This window comes from Geotrypetes seraphini, chromosome 10 (assembly GCF_902459505.1).
Source record: "Geotrypetes seraphini chromosome 10, aGeoSer1.1, whole genome shotgun sequence".
Classification (NCBI taxonomy): Eukaryota; Metazoa; Chordata; class Amphibia; order Gymnophiona; family Dermophiidae; genus Geotrypetes; species Geotrypetes seraphini.
Genome location: NC_047093.1, coordinates 68,753,261 through 68,773,996, shown reverse-complemented (window position 1 = coordinate 68,773,996; position 20,736 = coordinate 68,753,261). Strand labels below are relative to the sequence as shown.

At 43.4% G+C, this 20,736-nt stretch overlaps 1 protein-coding gene across 1 annotated transcript in view; it reads left to right on the top strand.

Moving 5' to 3' along the window:
* RALGPS1 (Ral GEF with PH domain and SH3 binding motif 1) overlaps positions 1-20,736 on the top strand; it is a 643,064-nt gene that overhangs the window by 159,589 nt on the left and 462,739 nt on the right. The window contains 2 exon segments of the mRNA XM_033960779.1: positions 876-983; positions 11,720-11,770. Of these exon segments, the coding sequence (XP_033816670.1) occupies positions 876-983; positions 11,720-11,770 (159 nt within the window).

Here is a 20,736-nt window from a genome sequence, read left to right as displayed (position 1 = left end):
TGATAACTACCAACCCCAGCATTGTCCAGATAGCACTGAGGTGATCAGTAAGGATATTTAGCGGCACAATCTGGGTATGTTAGGGGAAATATCTACATGTCAGTGGAAGGAGGGTACTTGGAATATAATTGTGGTGATGATTTGGGGGTAATAGCTTTATTAGATTTCCGTTCTTGGTTTCTAAATACTGTTTTGGGTTTTTGTTTTTGCTATTTTTGTCTCATTTGATATTTACTTGAGTTACCTGGTTTACTGTTTGGATCATTTTACTTTTGTCGTTTTATTGACTTTATGACATAAGCCTCATTGATCTTCAAAAGAAAGATGGTATATGTGGATATTCTAAAAACCTGACTGGCAAGGGGGTACTCCAGGAGCGAGTTGAGAAAATCTGGTATAGAAGATGGATTAAAATAAGTTTAAAGGAAACTAGTATACAAGGAAATTATAAATGGATACATGAAATACCTCTTTAAATCTTCTAAAAAGCAATACCTGTTCCAAATATATACTTGTATACTGATTAATATGTTTAAATTTCACCTAACCCCTCTGGAATCACCTCCTAAATCTAGGCTAATGAATAGCTTCTAAATTTAAATGACATGCCATCTGAAGACAGATGCGTAATTTACAGGCCTAAATGCAACGAGTAAGTTTTGGGAAAGTGTTCTTCAGTTATCTAAATGTTTGAAGCCAGAATTTTTGGGGAGGCACAGCTCAGCTTGTTAGGTGATTTCCTAGATTCATTTCTTGTTTGTTTTACCCCTGTTGGATTTTATGCCTAATAGATTATGTTCTGTTATCTTTTTTTGGTAAGAATCAATGCAAGACAATAATTCTCTTCCCTTTTGTCGGTCTGTCTCTCTCTGCAGGGCAGCAGCAGTTCTGACTCTGTGGATGGGCGGAGTGGAGATCATACCAGTAAAAGTTATGATGCTGTTGTTTTTGACGTATTGAAAGTGACTCCTGAGGAGTTTGCTGTAAGTCAGGATATTATTGTTTATAATTTGCTGTGTGATAAAATTACTTATATCAGACTGGTGATAACACACAAAATTAAAAAAATGAATGTTAACTGGCAATATTTATTCTAAAAGCACACTGTGATGTTAGGATATTAGAATCACTTGTCCTGGTAACTCTAAACCTCAGACTATATTTGTATGCTTTATCTCTTTCACTATGTTGCCCCAAAGGTCAATTCATTGTAAAGTAAAATACCAGAAGCTCACCCAAACATAACAGCTGAGCCCAGAAATAAGGTTAAATAATTAAGTTGGTTTATTGAAATAATAAATTTGATAATTACAAAGGAAAATGATTCACACACCAAGAATCTGCATCATTGGAGGCTTTACAAATTAATCACAACTTAAATTGCAGTAAACCTCTTCTCTAAACTCTACCTCTTGATTCTATGTCCATCTAATCCCTAAATGATTCAGTTTCTTCCTGCAACTACATGTATATACTGTATATCAAATCAAAGGAAATCCATACTTTACCCAAGTCTTTCTCTGTAACAGCTTAGAATCCTGCAAAAGCAGGAAAGGGGTCCCAAATCAGGATCAAACCTCTCCAGCCAACCCTCCTTCCACTCCACAGCTTTTATACATTAATTTAGGCCATGTGATAGGTGGAAAATTCCAAACTTTTCCTGTAGACTTGTCTTCTGGGCTCATGTTCTGTGTCCAAGTTCATAGAGAGTGGACTACTAAGCACACAATACTAGCCAATCACCATCAGCCAGCATCGGTCACTGTTTCCCATCTCAACCTGTGATTGGGTGCATCATGTCATCTCCCTTTTTCCTTGTCCCCAGAACTCCTACATTATTCTGCACACTGGTTCCTCCGCATGGTATCACATTGCATTCCAACCCAAACACATGATCAATTGCCAATCATTATCAGCCAGATTACAAAAAGCCTTACTGGCCTGACATATCTACCGTATTTTCACGCATATAACGCGCGCGTTATACGCGTTTTTACCTACCGCGCATACCCCTCGCGCGTTATATGCGTGAGCGCGGTATACAAAAGTTTTAAAACATAGTTCCCACCCCCCGCCCGACGCCCGATTCACCCCCCCAGCAGGACCGCTCGCACCCCCATCCCGAACGACCGCTCGCACGCGCTCCCACCCGCACCCGCATCCACGATCGGAGCAAGAGGGAGCCCAAGCCCTCTTGCCCGGCCGACTCCCCGACGTCCGATACACCCCCCCCCCCCCCGGCAGGACCACTCGCACCCCCACCCCGAAGGACCGCCGACTTCCCGACAATATCGGGCCAGAAGGGAGCCCAAACCCTCCTGGCCACGGCGACCCCCTAACCCCACCCCGCACTACATTACGGGCAGGAGGGATCCTAGGCCCTCCTGCCCTCGACGCAAACCCCCCTCCCTCCAACGATCGCCCCCCCCCAAGAACCTCCGACCGCCCCCCCCAGCCGACCCGCGACCCCCCTGGCGACCCCCACGACCCCCTACCCCCCTTCCCCGTACCTTTGGTAGTTGGGCCAGAAGGGAGCCCAAACCCTCCTGGCCACGGCGACCCCCTAACCCCACCCCGCACTACATTACGGGCAGGAGGGATCCCAGGCCCTCCTGCCCTCGACGCAAACCCCCCTCCCCCCCAACGACCGCCCCCCCCAAGAACCTCCGACCGCCCCCCAGCCGACCCGCGATCCCCCTGGCGACCCCCACGACCCCCCCACCCCCCTTCCCCGTACCTTTGGTAGTTGGCCGGACAGACGGGAGCCAAACCCGCCTGTCCGGCAGGCAGCCAACGAAGGAATGAGGCCGGATTGGCCCATCCATCCTAAAGCTCCGCCTACTGGTGGGACCTAAGGCGCGTGGGCCAATCAGAATAGGCCCTGGAGCCTTAGGTCCCACCTGGGGGCGCGGCCTGAGGCACATGGGCCCAACCCGACCATGTGCCTCAGGCCGCGCCCCCAGGTGGGACCTAAGGCTCCAGGGCCTATTCTGATTGGCCCACGCGCCTTAGGCCCCACCAGTAGGCGGAGCTTTAGGATGGATGGGCCAATCCGGCCTCATTCCTTCGTTGGCTGCCTGCCGGACAGGCGGGTTTGGCTCCCGTCTGTCCGGCCAACTACCAAAGGTACGGGGAAGGGGGGTGGGGGGGTCGTGGGGGTCGCCAGGGGGGTCGCGGGTCGGCTGGGTGGGCGGTCGGAGGTTCTTGGGGGGGGCGGTCGTTGGGGGGGAGGGGGGTTTGCGTCGAGGGCAGGAGGGCCTGGGATCCCTCCTGCCCGTAATGTAGTGCGGGGTGGGGTTAGGGGGTCGCCGTGGCCAGGAGGGTTTGGGCTCCCTTCTGGCCCAACTACCAAAGGTACGGGGAAGGGGGGCGGGGGGGTCGTGGGGGTCGTCAGGGGGATCGCGGGTCGGCTGGGGGGCGGTCGGAGGTGCTTGGGGGGGGGGCGGGCGTTGGGGGGAGGGGGGTTTGCGTCGAGGGCAGGAGGGCCTGGGATCCCTCCTGCCCGTATTGTAGTGCGGGGTGGGGTTAGGGGGTCGCCGTGGCCAGGAGGATTTGGGCTCCCTCCTGGCCCGATATTGTTGGGAAGTCGGCGGTCCTTCGGGGGGAGGGATGTATCGGACGTCGGGGGGGGCATCAGGCTTTCAGGATGGGGACAGACCTTCAAGGGGGGACAGTGCACGGAAGTCAGGGGGGGTGAACGGAGAGTCGGGACAGCGCACGGAAAGTCAGGGCAGTGCACGGAAGTCAGGGGGGGGTGAACGGAGAGTCGGGACAGCGCACGGAAAGTCAGGGCAGTGCACGGAAGTCGGGGGGGGTGAACGGAGAGTCGGGACAGCGCACGGAAAGTCAGGGCAGTGCACGGAAGTCAGGGGGGGTGAACGGAGAGTCGGGCAGCATGCGCGGTATAATCGTGAGCGCGTTATACCAAAGTTTTTGTGCTTATCATCGTGATTTCTGCGCGCTATACACGTGTGCGCGTTTTATACGGGTGCGTGTTATTTGCGTGAAAATACGGTAATTATGAAACCAGAATCCACCATGTTACGGAGAAAGAGCAAAAATCTTCCTATCTTCCATTTTGTTTCTCTCTCTATCTCCTATCTTGCTATCCCCAAACATACTAATAAAATGATATGCACAGCTCCTTACAGTAAAACTGAGGTATATCAAGGTAATATTTGCAAGCTGTGAAAAAACAGTCTCTCACTTCATCAGGAAAATGATTACCATATATACATGAATATAAACCAAGATTTTTGGGCCCAAAAATGGGGGTCTCGGTTTATATTTGGGCCAGTGCCCACTCACCCCCTCCCAGACTTGATGCAGGCCTTCACCAGGCCAATAGGCTCTGTACCCTGTCCCCCCTCCCTGCCCTGTGCATTGTATCTCCTCTGCCGGTATCCTGCATGCCGCAGCGCCTTCTGTATGACCCGCATACCTGGAATCACTGGTGGTCCAGAGGTGTAGCGGGCAGGCGCGAGTTTTCTGTGCTCCTGCCCAGCTGCTGAGCCGGTTGCTGCTGTGAGCTCTGGCGGTTCAGCTGTACTGAGCAGGAGTGCGCTTCCCACACTGCTGCACGGCACTGAGTGGCTTCCTAAATGGTTGCTGCGAGTCTCATGAGAATTTGCGGGAGCCATTCAGGAATCTGCTCAACGCCGAGTAGCAGTGTGGAAAGCACAGCCTATCTCGGTACATCAGGACCACCAGAACTCGCAGCAGCGACTAGCTCAGCAGCGGGGCAGGAACATGGAAAGCTCACTACAAGATAGGAAGGATATATATGTTATTTTAATACCTTTTAATCACTGCCACCAATTGTGTAATCATTGTTCCACAATAAACTCACAAAATAGTGAGTTGTTAGTGTACAAAAGCATCTTTGTTCAAATTATACATGGAAAGCTTGCTCCTGCCCACTACACCTCTGGACCACCAGGGATTCCAGGTACGCGGGTCATAAGGATCTTCAATCTATCCCTTCAAGATTTCCCTGACCCACAACATTCTGCACCAGAGTCCTGTGGGCTTTTGTCAGATCCACCTCCTCCTCCACGTAGGCGAATGTCACCACCAGAGAGCCTTTCTTTCACCACATTCAGAAGGCAAATTGGTCAAGCTCTTACTGTGCATATAGAATCTGAACTGAAACCAAGAGCTGCACTTGACTTTGAACAACTCCGGAATGAATATTTAAATCTCCCACTCCATGATCTCATACAAGAATTCATATTGAAGAACTGGGAGACTCCCCTACATATACCAGTGGTTCCATCCAAATTGGATTCTTTTTAGAGCAGTGTCTCTCAAACTTTCTCGAGCCGGGGCACACTAAAGGTAGTGGCCATGGCTTGAGGCACCCAGAAGTGTGCGAATGTTGCCATGATGACATCACACATTTGCGTGACATTATCACGTCGACGTCCGCACATGTGCAGAGGCCCTCCAGATGAGCCCTGAGACGCCAGTAGGGGGTGCCAGCAGGGAAAAGGCCAGAAAGAAGGAGAGGCACTAGTGCCAGCTGATTACCTACAGCAGTGTTTCTCAACTACTTCAAGCTAAGAACCCCCTAAGTCTAACAAATATCATCTGAGTACCCCAACCACAGACCTCCCTAGATCCACCCAAGCTCTGCCCCAGATCCCATCCCCTTTACTAATTGTAATGCAATATTTTCCATTCATTTTTCATATACACACAATATACACAGCAGATATAAATTCTCAAAACTAAAACATTTCAATCACTATATTGAAAATAAAATCATTTTACCTACCGGCGATCCTCTGCAGGCTGCTGTAATTAGCTTTAAAGGTGAGACTGGGAGGCCAGGGAGGAAGCTGGAGGACACTAGAGAGAAGGGAGAAACATGCAGGTCTTCAGTGAATCGGGCAGCGCTAGCGCTGTACCACGTAGGGAAGTCAGCTGGCAGGTGCCTCTCTTCCTCCTCAGTGTGCCGTGGCACACTTGGAATTTCAGGAGGCACACTAGTGTGCCTTGGCACACAGTTTGAGATACACTGCTTTAGAGGGTACAAAAATATCCTGGATTTAATAAGCCACAATTTTCAGTACCAATCTCTTCTAGTTGAGTCTGTTTTGAAGAGGTCATCTTGTTCCAGATCATATGCCACTACTTCCCCTTTCAAGTAGAGGGTCGTACTTTGGACATTTGGTCTTAAGCTATTTCATAATACAATGCTTACTAGCTGTATCCTCAGATCAGCTGCTCCTCAGATCAGAGCTGATCTGACCAATCTGAATCGGTCAGATCAGCTCTGACCCAAGACAACTTTAGGACAGTGGCACAAGCATCTACTGCATCTCTCTCTACTATGGCATTATAGAGAAGAACAGAGGTACCTGCAACTGTTCCAAAACGCAGTGGTGAGACTGATTTTTTGGTCCATCCGCTTTGAGAGGGTTAGTCCCTTACTGCTAAAACTGTACTGATTACCTATCAAAAAATGTATTAACTTTAAATTAGCTTCTGTTATCCACAATGCCATCTACGGAGAAAGCTCCAGTGGACTAGTGACACATTTTCCTCAATTCAAGACTTACATAATGATTTAAAATACCTTTCCCATCTTCTCAACGAACATGCTGGTAAAAAAAAATGTTTAACTCCACTTTTCAATTCCTTGGACCATACATCTGGAACAATGTACCAGCTCACCTGTGGCACATTCCCACACACTGTCTCTTCAGGAAAAGACTAAAAACATACCTCTTTCCCCTTGTAGTTACGAATACTATCCGTGGTCTAGCTCTCCCATTTATCACTCCCCCATACTCTGAACTATCTACGCTAAATCTGCTCACTTTAATCTGGAATCACAAATGTATTCTTTTGTGCTGTGATCCGCAATGATTCCCTGTTGAAAATTGCGGGATATAAGAAGCTGTATTATTATTATGTCTTTATGACATTCCATTTCAAGCACTTTGTTCAACACTTGTCTCACTTCGAACAATTCATCCCTGTAGACCACCTTCCTTCAAAAGACTTTGCATGATCTCTTTGAGATCAGGAAATTCATGTCAAGATCAGTTTTTGATGTAACTTCCAGAGCATCATTTCTGTCCATTGCAATGCAACGGCAAGTGTGGCTTCGAGAATTAGGCTTGAATCTCGCTGTTGAAGACACCTTGTAAATTCCCTTTGTTTAGGAGATGAACTTTTTGGTGATCACATTGAAAAAAACTATGCAAACGGTCAGCAGACAGGAACGCAGTAGAACATCTCCCTCAGCCTCTAAGTTGAATGATCCTAAAGTCAACTGATCCTAAACAGTCGACTACATCCTTTAAAAAGCACTATATTATGCCATCAACGTCTTCCATAACTCTGGCTCCAAAGCACCCTAGAAACCAATGTTCTCAAAAATCTCAAATTCCTCCTTAACGGAAGTTCACTCAATCTCTTGGTGCATTCTGGAACATGTAGTCAATGTCATACAACCTCCTTCCACACACATTAGAGGTTCACTCACCCTCTACCACTAACGCTGATTAGTTTGCCTGTGGAGAAATAGGGGTATGCTCTACATTTACCAGAACTCCCTTCAAACAATCTACAAGTATTTTTCTGGGAACTATATGGCAGATGAATTCACCTTTGATGTCTGTTCAGAAAAACATTTTTACAAGAACTATTAAAACTTGTTGAACAAGATCTCCTGGTATATTGGGTGATGTTAGACAGTTGTCACTTGCAAGACACAAGCTCTCCTTGGATGATGTGTATTTGCTATGTTTGCTGTCTGCCATCCTCTGTTAAGGAAAGATGGTTATGTTAGGACATTTAGACATAAATAGATCTGCTTCAGCTTAAAACGCTTAGAAATGGTGCCTCTCTGCTTTAGTGTAGATAAACACTTCCATATTTCAATCCATGTTAAGGTTTCCACTCAATGCTGTGGTTTTGGGCCAAAAGCTTAGTCAGGCCATTACGAAAGGAAGAAAAAAGAAACAAAAATCTGGTTTGGGTTGATATAATTCTGTCTCATATAAAGTTGGTCTGTTTTTATTCTTAGCATGCACTCATCTAGTGTCTCCCCACATTGCTATTTCTGAAACCCTGTGATTGAGATTTAATATACGTGGGCGTGCAGCTCGTGACAACATCCAGACCAAGAACTCTTCTTAACAGGCACTTTCCATTCTTTTCCATTGTCTCCATCCTGCTCTTTTTTGTTTAGAAGTCACGTACAAATTCCCGACTCTTTAGTCAGCTCCATTTATTGTTTCCCTTGGCCAAATAGCATAAATGTATTGCACAACCTACATTTAGGAGGAAAAATAACACTCTTAAAAGGTAGTTTTTGTCCATATTATAAGAACATGTTCTTCTTTTATGATCTCCTTTAGGGTCAATCAGGGTATATAGGCTTCCATACTAGGGCTATAGTACCATCAGAGGAGCCTAGAGAAGAACAGACAGCATTAGTGAGAACTCTGTTGTGTCACTCGACAGAACTGGACTAGACTGGACTATAGGACACAATTATTTCTACATTTGCGAAATGGAATGTAAGATGTAGGTTGCCCACTAGAGGCATGGAAAAATTAATGGAATCAAAATAAGGACTGGCATTTCATTATTCACGTGTCCAAATTCATGCTCTGCGTTAGAATCGCATTCAGATACAGTTGGTACCAGATCCAACACAGCATGGTCTCACCAGGGAAGACCACACCCAAAATATCTGATTGATTTCATTCATGGGGTGGACAAAGGAGCGTTTTTTTTACACAGGAAAATTATAGTCGGGCTGGACTGCCTTGATGGTGGGCCATAAGATAGGAACCTGAGTTAAAATTGCTTGAGTAAAAAGCCCAAAATGCAGTGATAATTGTAGCTCACTCCAGAGAAAGGAAGGTGCTCCTTGGGATGCCACAGGTTTTATTCAGATTTTCCATAAGCAGAATTCTGCCAAGATCTGCAACAGAGTTACTGCTCCAGTGGGAGTGAAAAGAACCAAGATGGAACTTGAGAAAAAATTTAGAAATTTTGACGCATAGTCAAGAATGTGACAACTAAGATTAATTAGAAAAGAAACTAAAATACAGACTCAAGGATCTGGGATGCAGAAATTCTGAGAAGTTTATATGAAAGAGTGAAATACTGATAGCCACTAACTAAAGGAGGGAACTTGGAATAATATTATCTAATCAAAACAATGCGACAAGGAGAGAGAGAGAGAACAAGCAGAAAAGAAGTAATTAGAATATCTTTGCAATTCTAAATCGGTGGTCAGACCAATTCCCTTTACATTGGCCTAAGTAAAGGTAACCTAAAGAGATTACAACGCATTCAGAATATGGCAGCTAAAGTAATATTTGGGAAAAATAAATACGATCATGTCACTCCATTATTGAGGGCTTTGCACTGGCTTTCGATATATTGGAGAGTTCAATTTAAATGTGTAAATGTGATCTTTAAAAGTTTATATGGGATATTTTCCCCATTATTTCCACTTTCCTTTAACTCTAATTGCTTCGATTCTACGAGGAATATACATAAATTTAAGCTACTACTCCTCCCTGTTAAAGGGATTCAAACTTTAAGCAGATTTTTACACTCCTTAGCCTTTGCAATGGTGAAGATCTGGAATGATCTCCTTCCAGATATTAGAACTCTTGCCTTATTGTCCAGCTTTAGAAAAACCTTAAAAACTTATGTTTTTGCGAAATACCTTACAAATAACTGTTAAAATGTTTAGCTGATCATTCTATCTATCGATCCTCCTTGTACTACTGTTTATCCTTAATATTTTTGTTAACCGGATCGAGTCCCTTAGGGGAATGATCCGATATATAAGCTTAAGGATTGGATTGGATTCTGGAGCCCTTATTTCCAGAGACATATTGAAAGCACAGAGATAATCCTGAGGTATGTTGGCAAAATGGTACCGAGACTGTACCATAAGTGTTGGAAAGTGAGATTTATGAACATAATTATGTGTCCTGTAAAAGAGGGAATATTTTAGCAACATTTACTGCTTTGTACCATGCTAAGAGGTAGCAAGCAGCAATAATTTCTCTTGGCACAGTGTCTCCAAATTCATTAGTTTGAAGGGCCACCCAGTTTAAGCTGGGTGACTGATAACATTGGGCGAGGTCAAAGCCAGGACAAGAGTAGGAAGCCAATAGAATTGGAGGAAGGGGAGGTTTTAGGTTGGCATCAGAGAAGGTAGGGATGCTGATTGGTGGGGTGGTGGTCTGGATTGGTGGAAGAGAAGGGAGGGGTGAGAGACAATTAGAAGTAAGGGGAATTTGGTGAGCAAAAATAGTTAGTGGGTGGGAGGTAGGGGTAGGGATTAGCATTTCCCTCCCTCCCGCCCTCATTCAGAGTTTGGGGGGGTTGTATTGAGGGTGGTGTTTGGGGTCTGATTTTAGGAGGATTTAGTACTCAGTTGCAGCCTGGTGGGAGTTGGCCTAGATGAGAACATTTTCTATCAAAGGCGGATTGAAGTTGAAGACATGCAGTATGTGAGTAGTTGGAAATATGTGCTTGTAGGTGGCACTGCCACGAGTTAAGGTAGCTTGATGACACCATAAGTCACTAGAGGTCATAATAGGAAGTATGTTGATATTAGAGTTAGTTTTAACACCGAATAGCTCCAGTGAGTCGATCCGCTGAATTGGGGAGAAAGTGTTTGTGTTTGCCGTATTTCCAATTTGTTTCTAATGAACTTTGATATTAAAGTTAAATGAAGATACATAAAGCTGCAGCCAATATTATGCCACTTATAATAGTATGGGTATGTATGTAAGAGAATGACTAAAGTACAAGTCCCAATGCTATGCGCATTCCATGCCTAATGAACCTTTCTCCTAAGTCAGTATATATACTGTATGATCTCATTCTCTCAGAAGTACTGACAGCATTCACCTTAATGCTTACAGTGTGCCAGTGAGAGCTACCTTCTGGATCAGTGTTCTTCAACCACCAGTCCATGGACCGGTGCCGGTCCTCAGAAATTTCCTGCCGGTCCACAGAGCTGGCATGTGCATCAGGCCCAAAACAGTGTTCTTCAACCGCTGGTTCGCGGTGCGACTGATGCGGTGTTATCTTTGGGACAGCTCCCTCTTCCTCACTGACTCAGTGCACAAAGCCACGGGCAGCGGCTCCTACGCATGTCCTGCGCCTGAACTGGAAGCCTTCTCTCTGATGTCGCAACATCAGAGGGAAGGCTTCCAGATGACCCACAACTTAGCTCAGTGTTTTTCAACTGCTGGTCCGCAGACTGATGCCGGTCCACAAAATAATTCTTTTATTTCTGCTGGTCCATAGGTGTAAAAAGGTTGAAGAACACTGTTCTAGAGTTCATAGGATGTGATATGTATAGATCACATGTCAGGATGCATTTCAATATTCTTTTTTTCTCTATGTTCTAGATCAGTGGTTTTCAGCTCAGTCCTCAGAGAGCAGCGAGCCAGTCAGGTTTTCATCATATCCACAATGAATATGCATGAGAGGAACTTGCATACCAAGAAGGCAATGCATGAAAATCTATCTTGTGCATGTTCATGTGAATATTCTGAATCCCTTCCCCCCCCCATTGGCCAGGTGGGTTGAAAACTACTGCTCTAGCAGAACATTATGAGAGGCTGATGATGTAACAATTTTGCAAAATAAATGACTATAAATAATTACTGAAATACCTTTACTGTTATGGATGCATTTTAATATTAACTCTTTCATGTTTCAGAGCCAGATCACATTAATGGATGTACCAGTTTTTAAGGCTATACAGCCAGAGGTAGGTTTACCTTGATATAGTGAATTCTATGTCTACTTTCTAATTGGAATAGTACTAGTCAGAAAGACTTGATTTAAATCATGGTTTTCTACAGGCTCATTCTTGCTGATCATATTTTTTATAGCCAAATGTAATCAGAATAAGCCAGTTTTTGATAAACTGCTCAAAACAGTCCACTATATATATAGGGTTACCATATGGCTCCAGAAAAAGGAGGATGGATTCAGACATCTGGGTTTTACTTCTATTGCTTTCAATGGAAGAAAAATCCAGATGTGTCTGTTCTCATTACTTCCATTGTTTTCAGTGGAAGTAAAACTTGGATGTCTCAATCCATCCTCCCTTTTCTGGAGTCATATGGTAACCTTTTCTATATCTATATGGGAAACTCACTAACGTTCACATTTTAAAGAATTTCATTAAATCTTTATTGATTTTCACTTTAAAATTCAAGTATTACACTTGTACAGAAAGCAATAATAGAAGGTACATTAAATACATTGAAATTATAACTCATAAAGTTAACAAAATTTAACTATTTATGCTCAAGTCCTCAATGTAGGATCCAAGACTTCAAAATGGGTGAAACATAAAAGCGCTGAAATGAGGTCTTTTATTAGTCAAATTATAGGGCTCAATGATTTCTTTCATCCAGACAAGAATTGCCACAAAAGTTATTAATTGGGATGGTTCAAAGAGCACATACTTAACAATACGGTAACACACAATACATTTACACGGATGTCTCAATTAAAAAGTCTCCTCCAAAGATATATCCCCAGGTTTCAAAAGAAGAAATTCATGGCGGAGCTTTTGCGTCTCCCGTGCTAAATCTGGAAACATCTGTATTTTATGACCAAGGAAAATTTTTTGTCTATTTTTAAAGTAAAGCTTTAACAACCATGTTTAATCAATTGGTAAGGCTACAGTGATAATCATAGTGGCTGACGATGCTAAGTCCTTTTCAGATATCTCTAAGATTTCTGAAATATTTAAGGGTTCTTGATCTGAGGATTTTTCTTTTTGTTGTTGATTATGTCCTTTATCAGGCAGGTAATAGACCCGTGAGAATGGTGGTAACAGTCCTTCAGATATCTCCAAGATTTCCACTAGGTATCTCTTAAGCATATCTCTAGGTGTTACCAACTCAAGCCTAGGAAAGTTAATTAACCTTAAGTTATTACTACTTGAGTTATTCTTAAGCATTTCAATTTTCCTCCTTAAATTGATGTTATCTTTTACTAAAGTCTCTTGCAATTGTTTTGATGATATAATTTCCTGTTCAATTTTCTGTATAGATGAGTTAGAAGTAATTATTTCCTTTCTTATATCATTCAATTCTTTGTTATGTTCCTTAGTTTTCCCTTCGATTTGTTGAAATGTAGGAGTAATGGTCTTAACATAACCTAGTAACATACAAAGTCATATAAATAAAGAATTGGCTAAACAGACCTCGTCCCTTGAAGGAAATGTAAGGGCTAGAAACTAGTCCTTTTAAATAATGGATATCAGTATGAGCCTTTCATAGATAAACAAAAGGATATAGGCTCGGGCAGTACCTCATGGGTGACTAGCACCAGATTTAAGTCTAAATGAGAGTTGCAACTAACTGGCTATGCCACACGATATAGCCATTAGCCACTAGTCATAGATATTCAGCGGGAGATAACTGGTTATCCCAGGACAAGCAGGCAATATATTCTTAACGCATGGGTGACGTCACCGACGGAGCCCCGGTACGGACCTTTTTAACTAGAAAGTTCTAGTTGGCCGCACCGCGCATGCGCGAGTGCCTTCCCGCCCGACGGAGGAGAGCGTGGTCCCCAGTTTCTTCGTTTCCGCGGAGCGAAGAAGACACATGTGTTTTCAATGACCGTTGAAAAACTACTTTTTGCCTTCCCGCTCGCGTATTTTCTCACTTTTTTCCTTTTTTCTTATCGGATTCCCTTTATTTTTGTTTTAAAAAAAAAAACAAAAACTTGTCGAGTTTTCTTTATTTTTTCAGGCCGGCCCCGGCGGGGCCTGTTGCCACCATACAGGCCTCCAGATTCAATTTTGCGGAGGCCGTGTTTCCCTTCATGCCCCCTCAACCGGGTTTTAAGAAGTGCCAGCGGTGTGCATGCCCGATCTCCCTCACCGACCCACACAATTGGTGCCTCCAGTGCTTGGGTCCAGAGCATCGGGCTGACACCTGCACCCGCTGTGCTACGCTTAAAAAGCGTACTTTGAAAAATCGGCAGCGGGAGATAACCGGTTATCTCTGGCTGAATTTCTGTGGTAAAGTGCTAAACACTAACCGACCAGTTAAATAGTTTTAAATATTGTCCAGAAAGGATTTAATACACAAAGTATAGTGGGTAGGAATGTGATATTAAATGACTAGAATATCTTAGTGTTTAAATCAGCAGTCTCAGAGCCAGGGAAACCAGGGTTCAAATCCCACATTGCTTACTGATGCTGCTTCTGGCTTGTAATTCCCCTGGGGACAGAAATACCTATTAAGAATAGTCTTACTGGATCAGACCAATGGTCCATCTAGCCTAGTATCCCGTCTTCACGGAGGCCAATCCAAGTCACAAGTATCTGGCAAAATCCAAAATAGTAGCAGCATTCCATGTCACTGATCCAGGGCAAGCAGTGGTTTCTCCCATGCCTGTCTCAACAAGCAGTGTATAGACTTTTCCTCCAGGAACTTGTCCAAACTTTTTTTAAAAATAGCTACATTTACTTCTCTTACCACATCCTCTGTCAACGCATTCCAGAACTTAACTATTATACCTGTGGTGGGCATCCTGCTATTCCATTAAAACGCTGATACTGGACTATGTTGCTGTATTATCTCTTGTGGTGGTTTCAGAATCTGAAACGGAACCAGAGAGCTCCTGGGCCTGGTCTAAGTAAATTTGAACATAAGTGGACACAGGCACAGAGAAAGTCCAACATTTCTCTTTGTAATGTTTTGCGTGTTCACAGCTTCTTTTGTGCCACAGTTGGATTGGGTCTACGAAGAATGGGAAGGGAAGGCTGAGGAGGGAGAGGCAAAGGGGAATCAAGGTGTTGACATCTTTCTGGAATTTATTAGCCAAAGCATTTGCTAATCCAAAAAGAGGTGTCATGCAATGCAATACAGCTGCTAAACTCAAACATCTTGCCTCCTTTTCCTTAACAAAGCATTTCTCTACTCCTTTGATTTATGTCTATGTTTATATTGTGGGAAGAAAAACACTTGAGTAGTGGAGGAGGCTTATTATCTTTAAACCATTTTTAAATTAAAACAGTGAACTCTCCCAGAAGCCTAAAACATTATCTTTGTTTTCCCTCTTGAGAGTAGCTCTTTTTTTTTTCTACGTCCTGCCTTCTGAAACAGCTGTACCCATATTTTACTTTAAAGTATGCGGTGATATCATAGTTTTCCAGCTGACTCGGTATATTTATGTTTAGCACCCACCATGCTTGCTCAGGCATGCCGGGGTTTTGTTTAGTTGTTTCACTGTTGCTGGAGAGAGAGGTGTTTCATTTGCATTGGTGTGGTGGTGTCTGTGTAAATGCCTTTGGGTCTGGATATCTCTATTTCTGATTTTGTGATATCCAGTCCTCAAAATAAAGGCAGTCTTGTATTAATGTAGCTGGTGTCACCAAAGTTAACAGCAGGCCGTGATATTGCCTCTTGGGCCTACATAAAGTTATGGAAAGATAATGGGTGATACATGGTTCTTCAAAACCTGTGTCCTTTCTTCATATTACATGAGTGTTGTTATGCTCACATTATCCCTCTCCTCGAGTCGCTTCATTGGCTCCCTATCCACTTCTACATATAGTTCAGACTTCTCTTACTGACCTACAAGTGTATTCACTCTGCAGCTCCTCAATATCTCTACACTCTTATTTCTCCCTATACTCTACCCAGGAGTTCCATTCATCAGGCAAGTCTCTCTTGTCTGTACCCTTCTCCTCTACTGCCAACTCCCAACTCCGTCCCTTCTGTCTTGCTGTGGCGTATGCCTGGAACAACCTGCTTGACTTGATATGTCAGGCTCCATCTCTGCTGGTGTTCAAATTGAAAGGCCGGCTGCTTAACCTTTCACAAAATGACCTAGACGTCAACACAGTTGCTGTTTCATATAATTATTTAGGTTTAATGAATAATAAAGCAAATGGCAGCTTACATGAAATGCATCAGAAAGACAGGTACACAGCAAGTATGGGAGCAGAAACGACCCCCAGATGCTTGTCTGGGAGCCCCGAGTCTGCTCCCCCTAAGTTCCTCTTTTACAACTTTTATCCTTTTACAAATGCATTACAGTGTTGCTAAGTTAATATGATTGGCAGGTACCCTGGTAGTTTAATTGATATATTTATTAATTGGCTATAGATCAGGAATCTCAAAGTCCCTCCTTGAGGGCCGCAATCCAGTTGGGTTTTCAGGATTTCCCCAATATGCATGAGATCTATGTGCATGCTGCTTTCAATGCATATTCATTGGGGAAATCCTGAAAACTCAACTGAATTGTGGCCCTCAAGGAGGGACTTTGAGATCCCTGCTATAGATATATCTTTACTCTCTTAATTGGCTATTGCCCTTTGCTGACGTATATCATTAGCATTTACGCATGCCATTTCCAAACTTGGGGTAGTGGCCAAAAACCACCTGCCTTATTTGTCTTTGGGGGCTTTTTACTAAAGTCATCTGAGCATGACCTCTATCTTTCCCAAGTGGCCCCCCACCCTCTCTTGGTTCCTCATTCTTCTGTGCATATGTGCTGGCCAGCTGGTGTTCAAGTTTCCATGGGTCAAGGCAAATGCAGTTATTTCTGCCTCTCTGTGCTGGTCTCCAGTGTTATCTGATGCCCACTGATGCTGTACCAATGTCCTCAAGTGCTTATTCTGAAATTGGCCCATCTGTGGCTTAGAAACTGTCAGTAAGACAAGAATGCTAGAAGTTTGCAGATGCCCAGAGTCTATGTTGCACATAGTCCTTATGCTTGGCCTGCTTTTCCTTGCTTGACCAGGCCTGATTCTTTACAAGGAATTTAGGGTCCAGTGCTGGAGGGTCCCACATCTGCATCCCATAGCTTCTGGTCCATCTCAGCCTTTCTGCTGGGCAATAGTATTATAACTTTCTTTCCCTGCAAAATTGCAGATTGCTCTCTTTCTTGTGTGCCTGCTTATCTCGATGGTCAGTCCAGTCTTGTAGGAAATTGCCACATAATTTGCAGAAACAGCATCTGAACTTTACGTTTCATAGTACATGAAAGAAAGTCTGTTAAAGTTTTATAGCTGGAGCGACATAAAAATCAATTTTCAGTGCTTGGCCTGCTTCGCTCTGTCCTTTGACCTCTTGCCAGGGCCTGATGATGTGGGGGTCCCACAGGGGTCTTCCTCAAAATCAAGGCTGAAAGCCCACTTTTTTGAAGCTGCATTTAAGTGCTAACCCTACCAAGTTGTAAACCACCATATTTGTTTGCCATTCCCTCTGTAGTCCTCTACCCTCTCTACCTCTTCATCCCTTTGTATTTCTCTATATGAGCAGCATATATTGATTCTCCATTTTTGTTCTGTGTCTGCCATAATTAGATTGTAAGCCCTTTTGTGCAGGGAACCGTCTCTTGCATGTTTAATATACAGGGCTGAGTGCATCCAGTAGCACTAGAGAAATAATAAATAGTAGTAGATATAGTTTTGAGAGTTCATGTCCATCATCCTTGTATACCTTTTATTAGTCAAAGAGGAGGGATTTAAAATTGCCCTTGAACACTGCCAGAGATGGAGCCCGCCGTAGTGATTTGGGTAGTTTGTTCCAAGCATACAGTGCAGCAAGATAGAAGGGACGGAGTCTGGAGTTGGCAAAGGAGAAGGGCACAGATAGGAGGGGCGTAGTATCTAAGGAGTAAGAATCTATTGATTTATGTTTCCCCTAAAACCTAGGTGGAGCACAATCATCACATACACAAAAAGAATACATAAAATTAAAAACATTAAATAAAACCATATTCTGGCAAAAATGGGCCCTCAGATTCTTCAAACCCCATTACTAAAACATTACAGATCGTCATATAATGCAAGCAAACACTTTGTTAAACAAAAACACTTTTTACCAACTTCTTGAATGCACCAGTATCAGTAGTTATCCTGATATTGACAGGAAACTGATCCCACAACAGGGAACCAGCAATTGAAAAGGAACCCTTATGTATTGCTTCATAATGATATTTGTTCAGTGCCAGAATAGATCTAACATCCTAATAGATTTTAAAAGATATTTTGCAATGTATTTCAACAGGATCAATATGCTAAATATATAAAGTGGAATTTGCTTTATTACCAGGAGCCAGTAACTTCTATAAAATGGAATCTCAGTAGCTGAGTATATTTCAGGTCTCAACTCTTGTTTGCATATTCAGTTGCATTATTATTTTATAAAGTTTATAGAAAGCACAAGGATCAGCACAAAATCCATTTGCTCGTCTTGTAGACTCTTCAGTATGCTTTCTATGCTATAATCAGATTCTCTCATTCCTTCTACTGGGAAGCTTGCTGAATTTTAACATTTGTATTCCAAATTTCCATTTCCATCTTTCTAAAGAATGCTACCATCTGCTCCTTATCAATGTTATTAATGCTATCGTTTATCCATCAAGATGACAGTGGGTCTGGAAAAAGGGGAGAATAGGGACAGGGTGTCTTTATCTTGACATGTGTGAACAGACATGCACGAAAAGCAAGAAATATAAAAACTGGCATTCATGTCTTTTCAAATGTTTGGCAGAAGATACATTTGGGATTTTGCACATCCATGGAAGCAGTGGCATTAACTTCATTGTTTTAAAAAAATATTTCATTAGAGTTGATATTTTCATGAAAATTTGCCACTTTCCAGCCCTGATCACTAGCTGCTTGCCAGAGGTAGATAAGAATGCACCGATTTCTCCACAATCTAATCAGTTAGCTTAACAGGGTTTAAAAAAGGCTGGGGTAATTTCCTAAAAGAGAAGTCCATAGGCCATTATTGAGATGGCTTGGGGAAATCCACTGCTTATTCCTAGGATAAGCAGCATAAAATCTGTTTTACTACTTGGGATCTTGCTAGGTATATGGGACCTGGGTTGGCCACTGTTTGAAACAGGATACTAGGCTTGATAGACCTTAGGTCTATTCCAATATGGTAACTCTTATGTTCTTAGTATCAAAAGCGCAGCAGGGTAGTAAACGGAAAGGAATGGACTAATTAGAATTACATGCTATGTGAATTGCAAAATGTAATTGTTTTGCCATCTATCGCCCCTCCTTTCTGATCTGGCACATACTGAAATTGCTCAATCTCTTGGCCTTAGACATTGTTACAGTTACCGTATTTTTCGTTCTATTAGACGCACCCGACCATAAGACACCACCTATCCCTGTAGAGGAGGAAAACCCAAAGAAAAAAAAATTCTACCCATCACCCTGCCCTGTAGCCTATCCCCCATCTGATGATCTAGTGGTAGATCGGGACAGGGTACAAGACAGGTCTAGTGGTAGGCAGCGGTAGGAAGCCACCCCCCAAAATTACCTTTTTTTTTTTAAATCCCGGTGGTCCAGTGTTCTTTCCACGCTCCTGCCTTGCTGGATGGCTGCCTCCTGATCTCTTCTGGCAGCGGCAGAGTGACGCACAAGGCAGGCATGAGTTTTTCATGCGCCTGCCTGGTCCCATGCCGCTCTCTGAATGGCTGCCGTCAGTTCTTGCAGGACTTACCAGAACTGATGGCATCCATTCAGAGAGCGGTGCGGGACCAGGTAGGTGCACGAAAAGCTCACACCTGCTTAATGCACTACTCTGCCGCTGTTGGAAGAGATCAGGGGAAGAGATCAGGAGGCAGGAGCATGGGGATTAAAAAAAATGTACCGGGGGGGGAGGGGGGCGCTTGTTGTGGGCGCTCCATAAGGGGAAAAAATGCATCTTATGGAGCGAAAAATACCATATCTTTATTTGATATACTGCTTTTCCTCCACATATATCAAAGCGGTTTATAGTACATTGAATAGTTATTGAAAACACTTAGAACACCTGCTATCTGTCCTGGTAGGCTCACAATCTAATTATGGTACCAGGTGAAATCTATTTATGTTTATAAGCTTATAGCAATACATTTGGTAGAGACCCAAAATGTCAGGATATTTAGAATTACCTGTCCAGGCACTCACCATAAAAAGAAACTACATAAAATGCCAATAAAAATAGTCCCTTGAAACCCTAGCGGCTAACTAGCCCACATATCTAAAACCTCATTTATTCAGGGGCTTGCTCTAATCCTTCTCACTCCACAGCACATCAGACAGTGCATTCCTCAACACAGGAGCACTGCCTTGAATACCAGCACTCCAAACCAAACTAAACTTGGCCTCCTGCGTTGACAGAACACTCAGGACAATAGCGCATCACACATTGAGGAACAGAAAAGACTAATATACTTGAAATGATTAGGGTAGCCATTCTCTAGGACTTTGGAAACACCTTAACCTTTTCCTATCATAATACATTTTATGTTACGTTCCAATCGTAATTATTTTAGCAAAGTTTTGTATTATTCACCGTTATCATTTACGGCTGTTGTAAACATAATGTAAACAAGTCATAAGAACATAAGAAGTTGCCTCCGCTGGGTCAGACACGAGGTCCATCGTGCCCAGCAGTACGTGCCCAGCAGTCCGCACCCGCGGCGGCCCATCAGGCCCATGACCTGTAATGTGATCCTTCTCTAATCCCTTTTATCCTTCTATCTGTACTCTGTCTAAAACCTATCTTTACCCCTATTTGTATCCTTCAATCCCCCTATCGTTCAGGAATTTATCCAAACCTTCCTTGAACCCCTGTATTTGTATCCTTCAATCCCCCTATCGTTCAGGAATTTATCCAAACCTTCCTTGAACCCCTGTATTTGTATCCTTCAATAATAATAATAATAATAATAATAATTTTATTTTTTATA